This window comes from Pongo abelii, chromosome 4, assembly GCF_028885655.2.
Source record: "Pongo abelii isolate AG06213 chromosome 4, NHGRI_mPonAbe1-v2.0_pri, whole genome shotgun sequence".
Taxonomy (NCBI): Eukaryota; Metazoa; Chordata; class Mammalia; order Primates; family Hominidae; genus Pongo; species Pongo abelii.
In genome coordinates, this window is record NC_071989.2 from 86,871,661 (window position 1) to 86,891,206 (window position 19,546).

At 38.7% G+C, this 19,546-nt stretch overlaps 1 protein-coding gene across 3 annotated transcripts in view; it reads left to right on the forward strand.

Moving 5' to 3' along the window:
- Nucleotides 1–19,546, forward strand: part of JMY (junction mediating and regulatory protein, p53 cofactor) — a 99,032-nt gene that overhangs the window by 60,063 nt on the left and 19,423 nt on the right. For all 3 annotated transcript variants that reach the window (XM_024247531.3, XM_054555662.2, XM_054555663.2), the window contains exons 3-7: nt 720–870; nt 1,728–1,897; nt 10,789–10,954; nt 11,315–11,502; nt 17,033–17,119. In XM_024247531.3, the coding sequence (XP_024103299.2) occupies nt 720–870; nt 1,728–1,897; nt 10,789–10,954; nt 11,315–11,502; nt 17,033–17,119 (762 nt within the window). The remainder of the gene's footprint in view (nt 1–719; nt 871–1,727; nt 1,898–10,788; nt 10,955–11,314; nt 11,503–17,032; nt 17,120–19,546) is intronic.

The window sequence follows — 19,546 nt, forward strand, 5'->3', positions numbered from 1 at the left end:
TCATTGGCTTCATACATAACTTGTTGATAAGCTATTTCTCTGTATATGGTAAAGCAAGATTGTATGTGTAAGTGATCCATTGCAGTTCTTGATTGTACCTTTCTTCCATGTTAAAACATACCTATGTAGTGTTTTGAAATATACTTTTAATATTGTCACTTCTTTAAATTTTGTTTTAGCATTCATCCGGTTCATTCCTGTCTATCCTTTGATTTTCAGCTATCTGAGCCACCGTGCCTGGCCTTCCTCTGTTATTGTTATCTAAAGTCTTTTCAGTATGCATATAGGCTGGTTTTTGTATTGTCATTGTGAAAATCCAGGTTTTCAATTGTTTTATATAGTGGCTGTTAAGGAAATAAACAATTTAAGTAATTTTTGGGGGGCATAAATGAGTCTTAACCAAAAAAGATATTTTATCATAGAAGTGGAAATAAATTCCTCATCGAGACACCTAAAAACAATCAGTCTTAACATATTGGTATATATCCTTTGCCTACGTATGGAGTGAGAGGGGGATGGAAGAAGGGGCAAAATGGGGAATAGGTTTCTATGTCAAATATCTTCAGTATTATTGTTAATTCACTTGTTTTGTAAACTAATAGCTTATCCTCTTGAGCAGGGAAGAACAAGTATTCTTTGTGGTATATAAACTTTAAATGTTTGAGGAATGAGTAGAAGAAAGACTTGAACTTCTTAATTTTTTCTTTTTCTCTCTGAAGATTTCCATGGAGAACGATTATCTGGGACCTCGAAGAATTGAGAGTCTACAAAAAGAAGATGCTGACTGGCAGCGGAAAGCTCACATGGCTGTACTGTCTATTCAAGATCTTACTGTCAAGTACTTTGAAATAACAGCTAAAGCTCAAAAAGGTAGGTTTCTCAGTAAATTTATCCTTTAGGTATTTTTGAAAATGAGTGGTTAAGTATTTTATGTTTAGAAAAATTACATAGAAAAGTATATAAAGATCACTCATAATCCCAGCAGTTAGAGAAAACCACTATTAGCAAATTAGGCACATCCTATCAGTCTTTTCATAGAAACATATATTTAAATATATATAATTTAAATATGAATAGTAAATAATTGTGTTTCTACTAACATACTGAGGAAAAAAGCATAAAACCTCACAGAATTAATGCTATCCTCGAAACTTTGAAAGTTAATAACACTGGACATGTGAGAGTATTTTTAAAGTTTCTGAAAGCTAATTTTATAAGTGTTTTAACTGCAGAACGTTATTTCTGAGGACAGATTGAAGACATTAGAATCTAAGATACTCTCAAATTATGCTTTAGAAATGCTGGCCGGGCACGGTGGCTCACGCCTGTAATCCTAGCACTTTGGGAGGCCGAGGCAGGTGGATCACGAGGTCAAGAGTTTAAGACCAGCCTGGCCAAGATGGTGAAACCCCATCTCTACTAAAAATACAAAAATTAGCCGGGCATGGTGGTGGGTGCCTGTAATCCCAGCTACTTGGGAGGCTGAAGCAGAGAATTGCTTGAACCCGGGAGGCGGAGGTTGCAGTGAGCTGAGATCGCGCCACTGCACTCCAGCCTGGGCAACAGAGCAAGACTCCATCTCAAAAAAGAAAAAAAGAAAAAAGTTATAAGCAGTTTATCATGACAGCAGGATTTGTTTCTCTCTGTGTGGTCAGTGAAATCTTTTTCAAATGCTTCAGTATTAAATTGTTATTTGTCTTAATTTCTCTTTAAAAAATTATTAATAGCTGTGTATGATCGAATGCGAGCTGATCAGAAGAAATTTGGTAAAGCATCATGGGCAGCAGCTGCTGAACGGATGGAAAAACTCCAGTATGCAGTTTCTAAGGAAACTTTGCAGATGATGAGAGCTAAAGAGATATGCTTGGAACAGCGGAAACATGCACTAAAGGAAGAGGTAACAAAAATCAGAAAAATAAAATCAGAAAAAGTTACAGTTTGTCATTTTAATCTTTCTACAAGACATTTTTTTAATTCGATAGGCAGTGATTTTATGCCATCTTCATGAGATGAAAACACTTACAATAGGTCCTGTGACTTAAGTTGTCATTAGAAGAGTTAGACGTAGCGTATTTCACAGCATCACAGTGTGATGGTTGGCAGCACTGCACTGTTGATCAGAGGGGCCAGCATCAGAATTTCTTAGTTGCTGTAAAGTTTTTTATACTGTAAAAACGTAAAGCTTTCCAGCAATTATTAAGAAAGTTTCACTGACCAGAGAAATTCAGTAAAATTTCTAAGGCAGTGGCATTTTGTTAGGATTGATTATATAATGCTTTTATACCATTACATTTTGGAACTTCCCATTATATTCCTACTGGAACACACTGGTCTCCCCCATCTCCCACTTCCTCTGTACCCCCTACAGTCACTGTCTATCCTTTTTTACTATTGACTTAGGTATAAATATTCATACCCATTTTGTGGGTTGCCCTCATTGGCTTGAAAACACTGAGTACATATTTATTAAAGTAGCACATTTTAGTTGCTAGAGAAGAACAAATCATCATCTCTGCTTTAGTTATAAGAATACAGCATTATGTAAAATATGTATTTTTTTGGCTTAGGTTGTACAGCAAGATGGTTCTCATTGACATTTTTGAAGTGCTTATGCTCATATACACTTGTTTAAAAAATAGTATATGAAGTAACCTATAAGGTATCATACCTGTGATCTAGAAATCTTTTTGTTGATGGATTTTTATCATTATTTCATTTCCCCTTATTTTTATTTGCTGGTTATTAGAAGGTAAAATTGGAACTTGGCTTATCCGGGAAATTGTTCACACTTTATATTCAGAATCGCTGTGCGTAGATTTCATCCCCATCTCATGTTCCCATGAGGCATTTCTACTATAATATCCTTTTCTAATTAGCTTGTTCCCCTCATGTTACTGGCTCTCTGGAGTTGTCTTAAATTCTAGAACTTTTAAACTTAAGTCCCTCTTTTTGCTTGAAATAGAGTACCACCTTTATCTTCATCTTTGTTGTTGTTGTTGTTGTTGAAACAGTGTCTTATTCTGTCACCCAGGCTGGAGTGCGATCACAACTCACTGCAGCCCTGACCTCTTGGGGCTCAAGCAGTCCTACCTCAGGCTCCTGAGTAGCAGGCACGCACCCACCGACACCTTGCAAATTTTTATTTATTTACTTATTTTTTGTAGAGACGAGGTCTCCCTATATTGCCCAGGCTCATCTTGAACTCCTGGGCTCAAGCAATCCTTCTGCATCTGTCTCCCAAAGTGCTGGAGTTAAGGTCCATGCCCAGCCCGTCTTCATTGTATTATCTAGCATTATTGTTCTAACCTGGCTAATACTGAGTTATTCTGTCAGTGGACAGCTGCCTAAGAGAGCAAGGGAGGGTAAGATTTCTGACTACTCTTACTGTAGTTGGTCTAGAGTAGTAGAGGAAAAACGAGCATGAAATGGGTCCTGAGAGTTTGAGATGATTACCTTGGGGAGTGGGGGGGTCCTATTCCCTGGGGCCGTCCCATTAATGTAATAGTCTGGATTGTATTTGAATTCTTCACAGTATTTGTTAAAACTGCCAGCTAGTCATTCGTGCCAGGTTTATGCTTGTTTTGTGTATAATTTAGATAGGTATTGTGCTTTGTATCTATGTGTGGTGATGTACTGTACCAGTTTTATTAGCATTAATTTAACATGCCCACATTACTCGTGAGAGACTAAATGTGAATTATTAAGCCCATTCCAGAACAGTGCTTTGCCAGTAGAGGTTTTGCAAAACAGTACTACCCTGTGATTTGTCCCCATAGGTTATTTTTAAAACAAAGTTCTTCTTGATGTGACAAAATTAAGACAACCCTAAAAATGAAAGTGTTTTTAATTTAAATTTAATTTAAAAATTAAATGTAAAATATTTCAGAATATTTGCCACGAGCATAATACCGTACTTGAAATAAATGTTCTGAATTAACACTGAAATATTAAATATTACCTAAGCAGGCAGAATTCTGTTTGACTTGAAAGAATTAACTGCTCTTAGGAGTTGATACTGTTCCTTTTAATTTATACCCCCTTTAACTTTTTAACTTTTTTTAACTTTTTTTTTAAAAATTAATTTAGTTAGTTAAAATAGAGACAGAGTCTTGCTGTGTTGCCTAGGCTGTTCTCTAACTCATGGCCTCAAGAGACCCCTCATGTCATGGACTCCCAAAGTTCTGAGATTATAGGTGTGAGCCACTGCGTCTGGCGCTGAGTCTTAATTATAATCATTCTTATCCCTTTTAGGTCATTCTTGCCCCTTTAAGAATGTGAGAACCCTGTACTCAGAGTAATGTACATATATATGCAATTTTGCACACAATTTTAGTAGGTTCTCAAATCATCTGTATCTGAGCCTCTTATTTCAGAATAACTGCCCATGTTCTGATTTCCTCATCAAAACTGCTGAAAATACTGTGTTTTTAGCCCAATACCTGTGAAAGAATCCTTTGTGAGTTTAACTAGTTGTAGCTACTTTATTCTACTCTTTCAATAGTATACTCCCCATCTAGATTTGGAAATAATAGCATAATCTGACCATGCAAGTAAGTCTTTATTTTCAGTTCTATATTATTAATCCAGGTTATCAGATATAGCTTACGTTTTTCGTTTTAAACTATTGGACAAGATTAAAATACATACAACCACATAGGATTAGGAGTAGAATATATGCTAGAAGTGTTATTAAAATAAGGATTAATGTTGAAATAAGGAGATTTTCTATATAGTTATTAATTGAAATAGATGATGATAAAATTAAAATGCCATCATGAGGTTGGTCATGGTGGCTCACGCCTGTAATCTCAGCACTTTGGGAGGCTGAGGCGGGTAGATCACCTGAGGTCAGGAGTTCAAGACCAGCCTGACCAATATGGCAAAACCCTGTCTCTACTAAAAATACAAAAAATTAACCAGGTGGGTGGCATGCTCCTGTAGTCCCAGCTACTCTGGAGGCTGAGGCAGGAGAATCGCTTGAACCTGGGAGGCAGAGGCTGCAGTGGGCCGAGATTGTGCCACTGCACTCCAACAGCCTGGGCAACAGAGTGAGACTCCGTCCCAAATAAAATAAAATGCCATCATGAAGCAAATCATGAAACATCTGAATTAAATTGTGGACTTCTATTTTGTGGTTAACCGGGATTAACCAGAAAACCCTTTAGATTCCAATTCGTGTGGCTGAAAGGCTTTAAAAAGTATATCAGGGCCAGGCGTGGTGGCTTATGCCTGTAATCCTAGCACTTTGGGAGGCCAAGGCGGGCGGATCATCTGAGGTCAGGAGTTCGAGACCAGCCTGGCCAAGGTGACGAAATTCTGTCTCCACTAAAAATACCAAAAATTAGCCAGATGTGGTGGCGAGCACCTATAATCTCAGCTACTCGGGAGGCTGAAGCAGGAGAATAGCTTGAACCCAGGAGGCACAGGTTGCAGTGAGTCAAGATGATGCCACTGCACTCGAGCCTGTGCAACAAGAGTGAAACTCTGTCTCAAAAAAAAAAAAAAAAAAAAAAAAAAAAAAGTATATCAGTGTGCTTTCTTTCCCTGGCAGAGGATTTTAACAATTCCCCATCTATTTATAATTCCTTAATAATTTCTCTGAACATACATAATCTAATAGAATGTGAATACATACTAGTCTTGAAGATTAGCTACTTATTTTTGTCTTTCTCCTACAAGCATGTAGCTAAATTATGATTAATTAAGGTTATATTCCCCTCTTTCAGTTTTAATTCGTCAAGTATTTATTGAGCATTGATTATATACCATGGTGGATATTAGGATTTGGACAGTGCTGTCCAGCAGAACGCCCTGTAATCATGGAAATGTTCTATGTTTACCCTCTCCAGTAGGGTAGTTTTCAACCATATGTGGCTAATGAGCTTTTGAAATGAGGCTTTTGCAACAGAGGAACAGCATTTTAAATTAAATTTAAATAACCACTCGTGGCTTGTGGCTACCTTACTGAACAGAGCACCTCTACAGATCTCAGTTCTGCAAACTTAACTCTTTAGGAAAGCTTCAGTGAGTTCCTTAACCTGTCTTTGAAATGTAAATATTATATACCTTCTGGGATGTTATGATTTCATGAGTTAATGCATATAAAGCATTTGCTATAGCACTCGACATAGAGTAAGACCTGGATAAATATTAGTGATTATTACTCTAATTGTATATTATGTTTTGTGCCAATATCTCAGAAGGGAATACAGAGAAGAAAAAGATACATAATTTCCATGCTTAAGATGTTTACTTGCCTCAACCAACATTTCAGGGTTCACAAAGCATGCTGTTGACTACGTGATGTGGCATTTTGTATGGGCCTTGCCAGAAAGTTCCAATAGTAAGAAGCTGTGATGTGGTAGACACAGCCTGAGTCTGAGCTGAGGTGGGGTTTTTGAGGTCCTTGTCCAGGCAAGGAGATTGGTTTTTAGTTTTCATCTTATTTGTCAATAAGTAGATTATTGCATAGGTGCATGCTATATATTTCAAAGAGTCTAAATACAAAAAGGTAGGTTCCACTCTAAAGGCCTTAGTTTATATTAAATTCTGTTTTCACCATATGAATTCTGTTTTGGCAGCAGTTAAAATTTAAAATGTTTTAGTCCCTGTCCTTAGTGCTTTATGTATATTATCTTGTTAAATTCTCAAACATAACTTTTTATGCTATAAGCCCAAAACCATTATCTGAATTCCCTGAAGACAGATATATTTCAGAATCCCAGGTTTTTTTTAGATTTTAGAAAGGTAAGATAGAGCATATAACTTCAGACAAGTGTTATTAGTCCACTAATGAAACACATGGTCACATTAAATGGAATAACTAAGGATTAAAAATAGTTTATGAAAAATTCAGATCACATTTTTCCACAAATGGATTGTGAGATTTGGTTTGACATTAAATTATGGGAATTTTCCATTTTCCAGGATTTCTGACATGCGGAATTCAGATAATTCTGTCAACTTGTGTTACCCATATTTGTGCAGTTGTTACTGGTGAAACCTGTACTTATACTCAGGCTTGTCTGTTACTAATTCTCATGTTCATTCTTTCTACATAATAGGGCTAGTTTTGGTTGAAAACTTGCCCTTAACATCATTCCCCTTATGCTCTCCAAGGTTTTTATGACCCTTTAAAAAAAAGATATAGCCTTGCCCTGTCACCCTTGCTGGAGTGCAGTGGCACGATCATAGCTCACCACAAGCTCAAACTCCTGGGGCTCAGAGTCCCTACTGTCTCAGCCTCCTAAGTCACTAGGATTACAGGCACATGCCACTATGCCCAGCTATGACTTATTTTCGAACCCTCATTTCTTGTTGACTGCATATTTTCTGTAACTCAAACAGTGGTGGATGCTCAGTGAGTATTTTTTGAATGAATGATTCAGTCCACAGGTAGCTCTTTTAATAGTTCCTCTAATGTCATTGGAATTTTCTAGCACAGTAGGGTGAAAGGCAGAACAAGGGCATAATTCATTTTCATAGTTTGCAAAAAGTGCCATCTGGTTTCATGATAAAGTACAGTCAAAACAGGTATACATGAAAACTACTTTATCATTATTACACATGGTGAGAATGATTGTGGAATCAGCAGGGTATGTTGTACTTACATGGATGTATGGACATGAATTGGTACTTCATCCCCTTACTAGATTTGCTGTAAAACAATAACAATAACACTTTGATATTTTTCCGTCTTTTTTGGCTGGTAATCCCTACCTAATTTTTTCTAGTGGAAAGAGCACTCTTGTAGGAATCAGGAGAATTGAGTCTAGCTCAAACTTTGCTAGTCATTACCTGGATCACATTGGGAGGTTACAGTTTGGTTTGGGGTACTGGTATCCTGATACTTGAGGTATGTTTAGGAGAGTAAAAGTTGAGCTAAGTTAAATTTTAAGGTGGCCAATTTTTCCTTTGAGTATTTAAACTACTTTCAGGGCTTCTTTCTTCTTGCCCAGGGAAGCACTGCTCTCAGGTATAAAAAAGACACCCCATTGTGGCACCCACCTTCCCTGCACTGCTCCATTATCTGGAATTAGTTCTCTTTTCACCCTGGATTCTGTTTCTCTTAGTTCTGTGGCTGTCAGCTGAGGACAGGAAAACTCAGTCTGGAAATTTCAGATGTTAAAACAGGGAGGAAATTTGGAGCAGGGTGCCCGCTCCGTACCTCTTCATGCCTTATACTAAGGATTTTGCCTCCACATTGAAGATTAGATAGACCTCAGAGTATTATTTTGCCCTCACAGATTTCTCTGAGTCATAGCATCCTTTTCTCCTTTGCTGATCTCATAAAAGTCCTAAATGTTCTGGTTCTACAACCCTTTAGCTTTTCCCAAAGTCCACCACTGACCTATTGTTTGTCCTTTCAGAGGTTGGGATTTAACAGACTCCTTCACTGCTTGTCTGCCTCTGATGAGGTTTTGGTTATCTTTAGACCACAGCCCTTGGCAAATCCACGTCTGGACTCTTGGTCTAGATAGAATTCACCAAACCAAAAAATTGAGAGTGAGGTCACTGCTTGTAAGAGAATACCCACTTCCTTTCTCAGTTTGATTTTTGATATTGAGTGTGTCCTGGTAGCACTGTGCTTCTCAAGTGCTTTTAAAGTACCCTGGCTCTGGGCTGCAGTCAGAGTACTGTTCTCTTTGTGGTTGAGAAAGCTGACAGTGTAAAGGCATGTCACTGGGGAACTTTGAACCTTTTTCCTTAGCCAAGAGATTGGGCAGGAGAGAGAAACTTACAAAGTGCTAGGGGAGGAACTTAGCAGAGCATCATGAACGTAGCAGAAAATGGTCACTTAATTGGGTAGAACCAGAGTAGTGAAAATGAACTAACAGCCTGGATCTGAACAATATCACTGGAAAGTAATCTTAGATTAAGGTTTTTAGACTGGTTTACACTAAGGTTTTAACTTAATGATTCCCCACTTGAGAATAAAGCCTTCTAACATTAGATATCTTACCTGTTTGTATGCTATGGTAATAGAGAGTGTGGGTGCAGATATTGGAACAATGTATATCCTACAGCTGTGTTTGCAGAGCTGGGCAAGAGCCCCAAGAGAGTATGAAAAGGGATGTTTATCATCTAAAGTGGCGAGTCCACGAGTCTCAGGGTAGACATTATTCCTTGGTTCTTATTTTATGACTTAGGACAAAAACAACAGTTCATATTGTTCACATTCCCCTCCCTAGCTGCTATAATTAAACCCACTTTGGGGTTATATTCATTGTTTGTCACCCATAAAATATTTCCTAACGCAGCAGGATCACTCACAGTCTTACACTTAGATAATCTATTAAGTATCCGTTTATAAAATATTCATAAAACAAAGTACCACTGTATTTAATTCACCTGGTTATTTTTAAATTTTTACCACTGCACATTTAGACTGGAGCCTAACCATTGCTTTTCAGTTCAAAGTTCTTGTGAAAGGGATTTGAAATTATATTTTAAGGAAAAATATTCTAGTTATTGGGTAAGACTGTGTAGATATCTAGACTGTAAAGCAAAAGCTGGAATTTTCTTTAAAACGTATTCTTTTTATGTGCTGACAGGTTTTACCAACCTCGCCAGACAAAAGGGATCATTTAGGAAAATAAAAATTCACTGTCTTTTTCCCTGTAGGTTGTCCCTGACCGCCAGTCAAGTATTTCTTTGGTATTCTGGGACCCCAGTGATGTGTCTCACACGAGCTCGTAAACAATACTCTTAATAATTTTCCCTTTTGTTCCTCTCGTCTCCTCCTTTGAAGGTCACTCCTTGGGAAGCCACTTGAATCCAGGGCTCCTCACTATTGCTCCTTTGGCTCTGAGGGCACACTGATGCCCATGTTGGGGCTTTTTCCTGGAGCTTCTAAGCAGGAACCTTTAAACTGCCAAAGCAATGGTGCCATGTTCTTGGAAGAATGCTTACTGTCTCACTCTAGAGAACTATGCTTGTCCTTCACATCTCACTGACTCTTGAAAAGCCATTCCCTTGGCTTCTTTTATTTGCCTTTCTCCGTAGAGCCAAATAGAAATAATAAGAGTTAGGAACCAGTTATCTAAAGTACACTTTCCCCTTCGTGGTTTCCTTCATTCCTGGCAAAAATTTTCCCACTCCAATACCAAGAACTGAGCAACCAAGCAAACCTCACAGAAGACCATCCTTCACTTTATGAGCCATGCCCAGAAATTTCTGGCTCTCACTTTAAGTTCAGCCTAGGACGTTGATTACATTTACCTAAAGTGACACCTTACGGATTGCAAGGATTTCCATTTAAAGCAATTGTCTTCTGCTGTTCCACTCACATATTCTCACCTCACTCTACAGTCAACAGATCCCGGAACCTAGCCAGTCTGTGACCATGGAACAAAGCAAAACCCCAGATAATGTGGCATTAACCAGCTTTTACCATTCTTGTAAATATCTGAGAATGGCCCCGTCATTTTCATATATCTCTGTGAAAAGAGCAACTACATAACTTAGCACCCACTTTTGAGAGGGAAAGCATTTATATCCAGACAATACATATATTATTACCATAAATATGCATAAGTATAACATAAACATTAAAACCTTATTTTTACCATGTTTGCCTATTTCCACCATATAATATGACTTGATTATTACTGTTTTATACATATATATATATATTTTTTTTAAGTCTGGATTCCATGCCTACAAGTTTCTTTCTGAGAGCAATTACTTAGTAGGTTTATGCTATCTGATTAGTATTAATTTTTAATACTAACTCAATTTTCTTGTCCCCACCAGCTAGAAATTTTTTAATTTGTATTTTCAATGCAGATGCAGAGTTTGCGGGGTGGTACAGAAGCTATAGCCCGATTGGATCAGTTAGAAGCTGACTATTATGACCTGCAACTTCAGTTGTATGAAGTACAGTTTGAAATCTTGAAGTGTGAAGAGTTACTATTGACAGCGCAACTAGAAAGCATCAAAAGACTTATATCAGGTATGGCGTGCATTTAACCACATAAGTTCACCAAACATTGAATACATGAGAAAATACTTATGGACTAGTTATGTTTCTTCTGTTAAGACGTTTAAAAAATTGTTTTCTGTAGGGATGGCGGGGGGGGGGGCGGTGATTTCTAGCATTTATTGAGCACTTACTGTTTGCCAGATACTGCTAAACACTTTGCATACTTTCACTCTATGAGGTGTATTAAATAATAATCACCACTTACAAAGAAGCTTAAGAGATAATGCCTTTGCCTGAGGTTACAGAGTCAGTAATGAGATTAGAACCTTGTTCTGTCCAAACCCTAGCCCATATTCTTTACCACTACTCTTTTTTGCTGTTCTGTAACAGAAAAAAGAGATGAAGTGGTATACTATGACACTTACGAAAGCATGGAGGCCATGCTGGAGAAGGAAGAGATGGCAGCATCTGCGTACTTACAGAGAGAAGAGCTGCAGAAACTTCAGCAGAAAGCACGCCAGCTGGAAGCAAGACGTGGGCGGGTTTCTGCCAAGAAATCCTACCTCAGAAATAAAAAGGTATTTAAATATTGCTTTTGTTCATTACTTAGTCTTTTATCCATATCTACTATCTCATCTGTTTTGTCCTTAAAACTTATGTTTTAAAACTAAGTAAGCGCTATCTCTTATCAGTGCTCAATGTGTTTATAGTGCTCTGAGAATTGCCCTCTTAAACACATTGAAACAGCCAATAGTGATGTTCTCTTTACCTCTAGAACCACTAATGGTGACTCTGCTAAAGGGCTTGACTACAGGATCCCTGATAATGTGATTCCTGGCTCCCTTTTTATTTAAGGAGGCCCAGCGATGTTTTTTACAAGCCCTGATTCTGACCTTAATCTTAAGGAATTTTATAGATTGTTATTTCTTTATTTAACTTTGATTACATTTCAAAATGTTTGATTCTTGATATGTGGAATGACTCATTTTGTGGAAATGTGATTCTTCCTGTGTCTTAAAAAATGTTTTGTACTCTAGTCCAGATGTTAACTATCGTGGAGCTGTTTTAGTCACTGTTAGTGTAGAGTTGGAATCTGGAACTAGCTCTCCAACCTAGACCAAACTGATGACTGTGTGGTACTGATTTGCTTTAAGCTCAAGTATTATAAAAGTATGTCATGTTCTCTGAGAACCCACCTTCCTGCTCTTCACCACATTCCAAGGCTACCACTTCCTCATTCCACAGAAAATCAATACCTTTGCTTTTTGAAATAGGTAGCTCTTGCACATTAAAGAAACTCAGGCAGGCATGTATCCACAGTAAGTCAAGAACCCAGGACCTTCTATCATATTGTCCATCAACAGAACAGTTACCTTGCCATCCAGAGCCATGGCTTTCACATAATTATGTGCCTTTGCTATTTCCCCGTGACAGTGGTAATTGAAACCCACTGCTGTGTCAGCCCTAGTTGTGAGCTTCGTTTCATGTTCCAGTCTGCACCAACCAGGTAAACATTGCAGGCTGGGCGCGGTGGCTCATGCCTGTAATCCCAGCACTTTGGGAGGCTGAGGTGGGTGGATCACCTGAGGTCAGGAGTTCGAGACCAGCCAACATGGTGAAACCCGGTCTCTACTAAAAATACAAAAAATTAGCCAGGCATGGTGGCACGCACCTGTAATCCCAGCTACTCGGGAGGCTGAGGCAGGAGAATTGCTTGAACCCAGAAGGTGGAGGTTGCAGTGAGCCAAGATGGCGCCATTGCACTCTAGCCTGGACAACAAGAGTGAAACTCCGTCTCAAAAAAAAAAAAAAAAAAAAAAAAAAAACATTGCAGTGATTTCAGCAGGTCCTGTAGAACAATTTTAGGGGAGAATGAAAAGTAAATAAGATTTCAGAAGAGCACGTTTTTGAGGAATATTAGGAGTATTTTATATATTACTTTTAGGTGTATAATGCAGTACTTTTGAGACTCGGAATTTGCAAACCTGCAAGTTTTTGAAAATGCTACGCAATTCAGACTTAATTGAAAGTCTGATTTCATTTTAATTCACCAGCATGCTAGGCACATTGTTAGACTTAGGATACAAAGATGAGCAAGGCATAGTCCCTGCTCCTCCCAGTCTTTTAGAGAAGGCAAACCAGGTGAACAGATGAGTGTTCTGCCGGCCAAAAACAGAGCAAGAGCAGGGAGTGAGGAAAGCCTTCTCTGAAGAGATGACACTTGTACTGGCTTTTAACATCTGAATAGAAATTGGCCAGATTGATGGTGTTGGGGTAATTACAAGCAGGACAGAATAGTGCTTAGCAAAGACACTGAAGCAGAAAACAGCATGGTTTGTCAGAGCATTCTACATTGTAAGACATGCTGCAGGGTGGGGACCAAGTTATGGGAAATTTTACATACCACATTAACAAGCCTGAGCTTTGTCTGTAGTATAAGTTAAGCAAAGGGGTAATATGAATAGATTCACATTTTAGCAAGATAAGGCAGCATGAAAAATAGGTTAGAAGGAGAAGAGATGGAAAGGTTCTGATTGGAAGGTGTCATTATCCTCCACCTCAGTAAGGTTGAGAGGTTAAGACTATGAAGTAAGTGAGTGCCTGTGCAGGGTAAGAGATGGACAAATCTTGAACTGTCTAGATCTGACACTTTGCAGAAAAAGTAGGATTTAGTGATGTGGTGAAGGAGGGAGGAAGAGCCATTCTCTATCAGCCCTCTGGTTTCTGGATTGGGCATTGAGGTAGATGGTGGTGTCACCAACCAAGATGGAAAACCCAGAGAAAGAGCACATATGGGTGGGAGGTGATAAGCTGAGTTTTAGACTTGCATATAAGAGGTCTTGGGCATCCAGGTAGAGATGGCTGTGAGACAGTTGAGACAATTGGGCACCTGGGTCTTATAAGAGTGTATGAGATGGTCTCAGAACAACATACTGAGCAGGTGATTTTTTAAATATTTTATTTATTTTTTAATAGAGACGGGGGCTCACTATGTTGCCCAGGCTGGTCTCAAACTCCTGAGCTCAAGCAATCCTCAGCCTCCCACAGTGCTGGGATTGCAGGTGTGAGCCACTGTGCCCAGCCTGAGGAGGGTGTTCTTAGGAATGATGGGGTGGAGGTAGGAGGCTGATAGGAAAGAGCAAGGGAAGGTGGTGGAGCAGGGTAGATACATAGTTTGAGGAAGAAAAACCTTCATTGTATTTAATATTTGTAATTCAGGAAGCAAAACATTCTTGGCTAGGGGTGAGAAAGCATTGTAAAGGGCACAGGTTATGAAAGACTGAGCTGCTGTGATGTAGTGCGAGGAGAAAGGCTCTAAGGAAAGAACACTGGGGAACATTTGAGAGTGTGCAGAAGAAAGGGATCAAAGAGAAAGGGTAATCGAAGTTGGAAGAAGTGGAAGAGCTTGAAGTCACAGAAGTGAAGATGATGATTCCACACAACAGGTTGGTCAGTAGGCTCAGGTGCTCCAGAAAGGTAAAGGAAGAAAGAAATGACTCCATGACATCCAATATTGGGAGACTGTTGGGGCCTTATGTTGAGGGTTTCGAGAAAAGTTGGGGGCAAGGAGTAGATCTCGGTGGTCTGAGAAGGGAGTGCAGCAGAGGTCTAAAGCAGTGACTGATGGAATAGCAAAGGAAACTGTACAGGTGAGGGGTGAAGAGGAGCAACCTTGGTGACCATGGCCCACAGAGCTGTGTACTCTTCTAGCAGCATTAAGAGCTTCAGGCTGAACTTAATACCAGCTTAATACCAGCTCTTCCCTTGTTGATAAGTGTTAGCTCATAGCAATTTAGTCAGTATTCCTCAGTCTTCATTTCTGTGTTAATCTAAATCTGAAGTAGGGAAACCCAGCCTTGGAGAATCTCTCCATTTACACTTGTGTGTCTGTACCCCAAGCCCAGCAACTGAGGTGGCAGAACTGCAGAGGGAAGGAGTAGTGAAATAAGGAAGGGTGGTGAAAAGATAGGAAATGCAAAACACTAAGTCCTAAAAGGAAAGCTACTGAGAAGATCAAATATACAAGGAAAAACAAATGCCTCCCTATGTAACATGATCCTATATATTCCCTTGTTTACATATCGACATGCCCAAGGTCACTGGCTTCTTGGTTTCTCTGGCACTCATCATAAGATCGCATACACAGTTCATGTCCTGCCTCATCCCTTGAAAGAGTGGAGATAGGTGGTCTCCGGCTGTGCTGGTGAAGTCAATGTTTTGTGATTAAGCATTTCAAGAAGAGTAACAAAAACAACAATTTTCTTTGTTTTTTATCTTCTTTAATTCTCCCAGTAGTCAAATGAAATCCAGAGAGCTCAGAAAATTAGAATCATTTTCATACTTCATTTGGGGGCAAAACCAGACCTGAGCTAACATGAAGTTATTTATTATCTTATTCTCACTTTGACAATTCATTTAACTATTACTACTTATTATGGGATATGGTTTCAGATCTTGCTTATTAGGATATATATGGTATATACAACTTACCACCATTCTCTAAATTATCAAAAAACTTTGAATTTCAGAACATGTCTGACCTCTGTTCTAGATAAGGGATTGTGGACCTGTATCCTCATTTATAAGCAAGGGAACCAACGCTTCTAGTAGTGACATAAATCACCTAAGGAAAAGCAGCTAATATGGAGCAGGGGTAGGATTCTGTCCTAGACACTCAGAGACCTGAGTTACTGTATCACTAAGTCATGACACTATCTAACATGCCCTTTGTTTTCCCCATTGCACTGGATAGATTCTTGATAGGCAATAGAGTGAACCAGAGTGGGTAAAGAACATGAAGTAAAAAATGACATTTTGCTTTAAAATAACAGTTTACTGACTTCAAAGGTTATTATTTAACTTTCTCTAATTGAAAGAGTGATCATTTTAGGCTGGGCATGGTGGCTCACGCCTGTAATCCCAGCACTTTGGGAGGACAAGGTGGGCGGATCACTTGAGGTCAGGAGTTCAACCAATCTGGCCAACATGGTGAAACCCCGTCTCTACTAAAAATACAAAAAATTAGCCAGGCGTGATGTCATGCGCCTGTAGTCCCAGCTACTTGGGAGGCTGAGATGGGATAATCTCTTGAACCTGGGAGGCGGAGGTTGCAGTAAGCCAGAGATCATGCCACCACACTCCAGCCTGGACAACAGTGAGACTCCATCTCAAAAAAAAAAAAAAAAAGTGATCATTTTAGATCATTTTAGTATAGCTTTGGAATGTTGGAGACTAACCCTTTTATCTGGAAAACTTCTCCAAATATTTCCTTAGGAAAGGACACAGGGTAAATGAAGATTTAGCTTGGTACTGGTAAAAAGTTACCAGAATATAGTGCATAATTTTATAAAGTAGTGCATATCTCACAGTTATTGTAAAAATCCTGTTTTATATTGTGATTGGAAAATATATGCTTTTTTTTTCATAGTTTCTAAATAATTTTGATAATTTTGACTTTCTAGTCTTCCAGGTCTCTTGCAGCTCTTATGTCTGTGACCAAAAGATTCAGATCCCGTATTGTTTAAGCCAGTCTGGACAAAAAATTCATGGTCTTTAACTTGTCGGAGAGAGCTTAACAATACATATTTTATATAAGTAAATACTTTCATATTCTTTTTTGCCCAGACATGTTTAAAGAGCATAATGAAGCCAGGTGCCATGACTCATGCCTGTAATCCCAGTGACTCAGGAGGCTGAGCCAGGGGGATTACTTGAGGCCAGGAGTTCAAGACCAGTCTGGGCAACATAGTGAGACCCCGTCTCTCAGAAAAAGTATGATGAGATGTGGAATCTTCTGGATGCAGACTTCAGATCTGAAAGAGACCTTTCAGGACAACCCCCTTCAGTTCACCTTGCCCCATCTCTCCTCCTTCAAAAAAGAGAAACCAGGAGGTCTATAGTAGTTAATAGTTTAATAGAGGAGTCTTTTTGTAAGATCCTGGTTACTTGGCTTTTACAGCTTCAGTCGTCCAGATAAGAAACAAGAGGTGGTCAATGTGATACTTTGTTCTGTAGGTGGTATATAGTAAGATCAAAATTTAACCTTGGTGTGGTGTTCAGAGTCTTCCAAGTTTCACTTGTATTAAAACACATTTTATGTATTTACAGGAAATATGTATTGCAAAACACAATGAAAAAATCCAACAGCGCACTCGGATTGAAGATGAATATAGAACCCATCACACAGTACAACTAGTAAGTTTGGATTTGAAGATTTTGAACAAAACTTTATTTTTTTACGTGTTTTAGAGTGGATAAAATCTGTAGAGAATGATAAAAAAACTTATAACTGGATGTTAATATTAGTTCAGTTTATATAATGAGCAGTTTTTAGGCAAAATTGATTGGAGAGTACAGAGTTCCTGTACCCTCAACCCACACACGTAGCCTCCCCTACCGTCAACATCTCCTATACTCCTGTCCCCACACTTGATAGCCTTTCCACTGTCAACATCCCGCAGAGTGGAATATTTGTTAAAATCAGTGAAACATTGAACATCACCATTCCCCAAAATCTGTTGCTTACATTAGGGTTCTTTCTTGGTGTTTTGTGTTCTGTTGGTTTTGACAGTGTATAATGACATGAATCTGCTATTATAGTATCATATGGAATAATTTCACTGCTCCGAAAATCCCTTTGTTCCACTACTCATCCCTCTCTCTCCCCAAGCCCCTAGCAAACACTGATCTTTTTATAGTCTTCATAGTTTTGCCTTTACCAATGTGTAGTTGGAATGATACAGTATGTAACCTATTCAGTTGGCCTCTTTAACATAGTAACGTGCATTTAAGGTTGCTCCATGTCTTCATGGCTTGATAGCTCATTTTAACACCAAATAATGTTCCATTGTGTGGATGTCTCTCTTTATCCATGTGCTTATTGAAGGACATCTTGGTTGCTTCTAAGCTTTGGCAGCAATTAATAAAGCTGCTATAAACACCCATGGAGGGCTTTTTGTGCACATAAATTTCAGCCAATTTGGGTAAATAACAAGGAGCATGAATGCTGGAGAGTATGGTAAGAGTGTATTTAGTTTTGTGAGAAACTGCAAAACTGTTTTCCATAGTAGCTGTTCCATTTTGAACTCCCACAAGCAATGAATGAGAGTTCAGGTTTTTCCACATCCTCTCTAGCATTTTGCTGTTGTTACATTTTTGAATTTTAGCCATTCTGACAGGTGTATAGTGGTATCTTTTGGTGTGTGTGGGTGCGTGTGTGTGTTTAAGAGATGGAGTCTTGATAGGTTGCCCAGGTTAGCCGCAAACTCCTGGGCTCAAGCAGTACTCCTGCTTTAACCTCCTGGGACTACAGGCATGGACTCCTGGGCCTGGCTTTTACTGTTGTTTTAATTTGCAAATCTCTAATGCAGATATATAGATAAACAGATACATATACAGAGAGCGAAAGAGTGCATCTGTCCAAATGCCTACTTGCCGCTGTATATATCTCTAGTAAGGTGTCTGTTCAGATCTTTTGCTCTTTTTTTTTTTTTTGGAGTCTTATTCTGTCACCAAGGCTGGAGTGCAGTGGCGCGATCTCGGCTCACTGCAACGTCCATCTCCTAGGTTCAAGCAATTCTCCTGTCTCAGCCTCCTGAGTAGCTGGGACTACAGACATGCATCACCACGCCCAGCTAATTTTTGTTTTCAGTAGAGATGGGTTTCACCATGTTGGCCAGGCTAGTCTTGAACTCCTGACCTCAAGTGATCTACCCTCCTTGGCCTCCAAATGTGCTGGGATTACAGGCATGAGCCACCGTGCCCGGCCTTTTTGCTCATTTTTTAAATTGGATTTTTATTTTCTTATTGTTGAGTTTTAGGAGTTCTTCATATATTTTGGCTTACACTCCTTTATCAGATATGTCCCTTTGTTTTGCAAATATTTTCTCATGATCTGTGGCTTGTTTTCTCATTCTTTTGACAGTGTCTGTTGCAGAACAGAAGTGTTTGAACAAAGTCCAATTTACCAGCACTTTCTATCATGGTTCATTCCTTTGGTGTTGCATCTAAAAAGTCATTGCAGTCCCCAAATCAGATAGATTTGCTCCTATGTTATCTTCTAGGAGTTTTATAGTTTTGTGTTTTGTATTTAAGTCTGTGATCCATTTTGAGGTAATTTTTGTGAAGGGTATAAGGTTTGTGTCTAGATTTTTTAGGCTTGTGGACTTCCTGTTGTTCCAGCACCATTTGTTTAAAAGACTGTCCTTTCTCCATTGAATTGTCTTGTTCCTTTGTCAAAGATCAAATGATTCTGTCTCTTCAGTCTATTTTTGGGTGTCCTATTTTGTTTTGTTCATCTAGGTCTTTTGCCTCTCCATATATGCTTTAGAATCAGCTTGTCAGTAGCCACAAAAAAATTGCTGGGATTTTGATTGGGACAGTGTTGAATTTATAAGTCAAGTAGGGATGACCTAATATCTTTTTTGTTTTTTTCATTTTAAAATACTTCTTCTTTTAGTTTTTTTGCTTTTTAAGTATTATTTTTATTTTAGCCTCTGCCGCCTTCTCCTACACCTAACATCTTAATATTGAATATTCCTATCCTTGAACAAAGAATATTTTTCACCTATTTAATTCTTTGATTCTTTCATCAGAGTTTTATAATTTTCCTCATAAAGATCT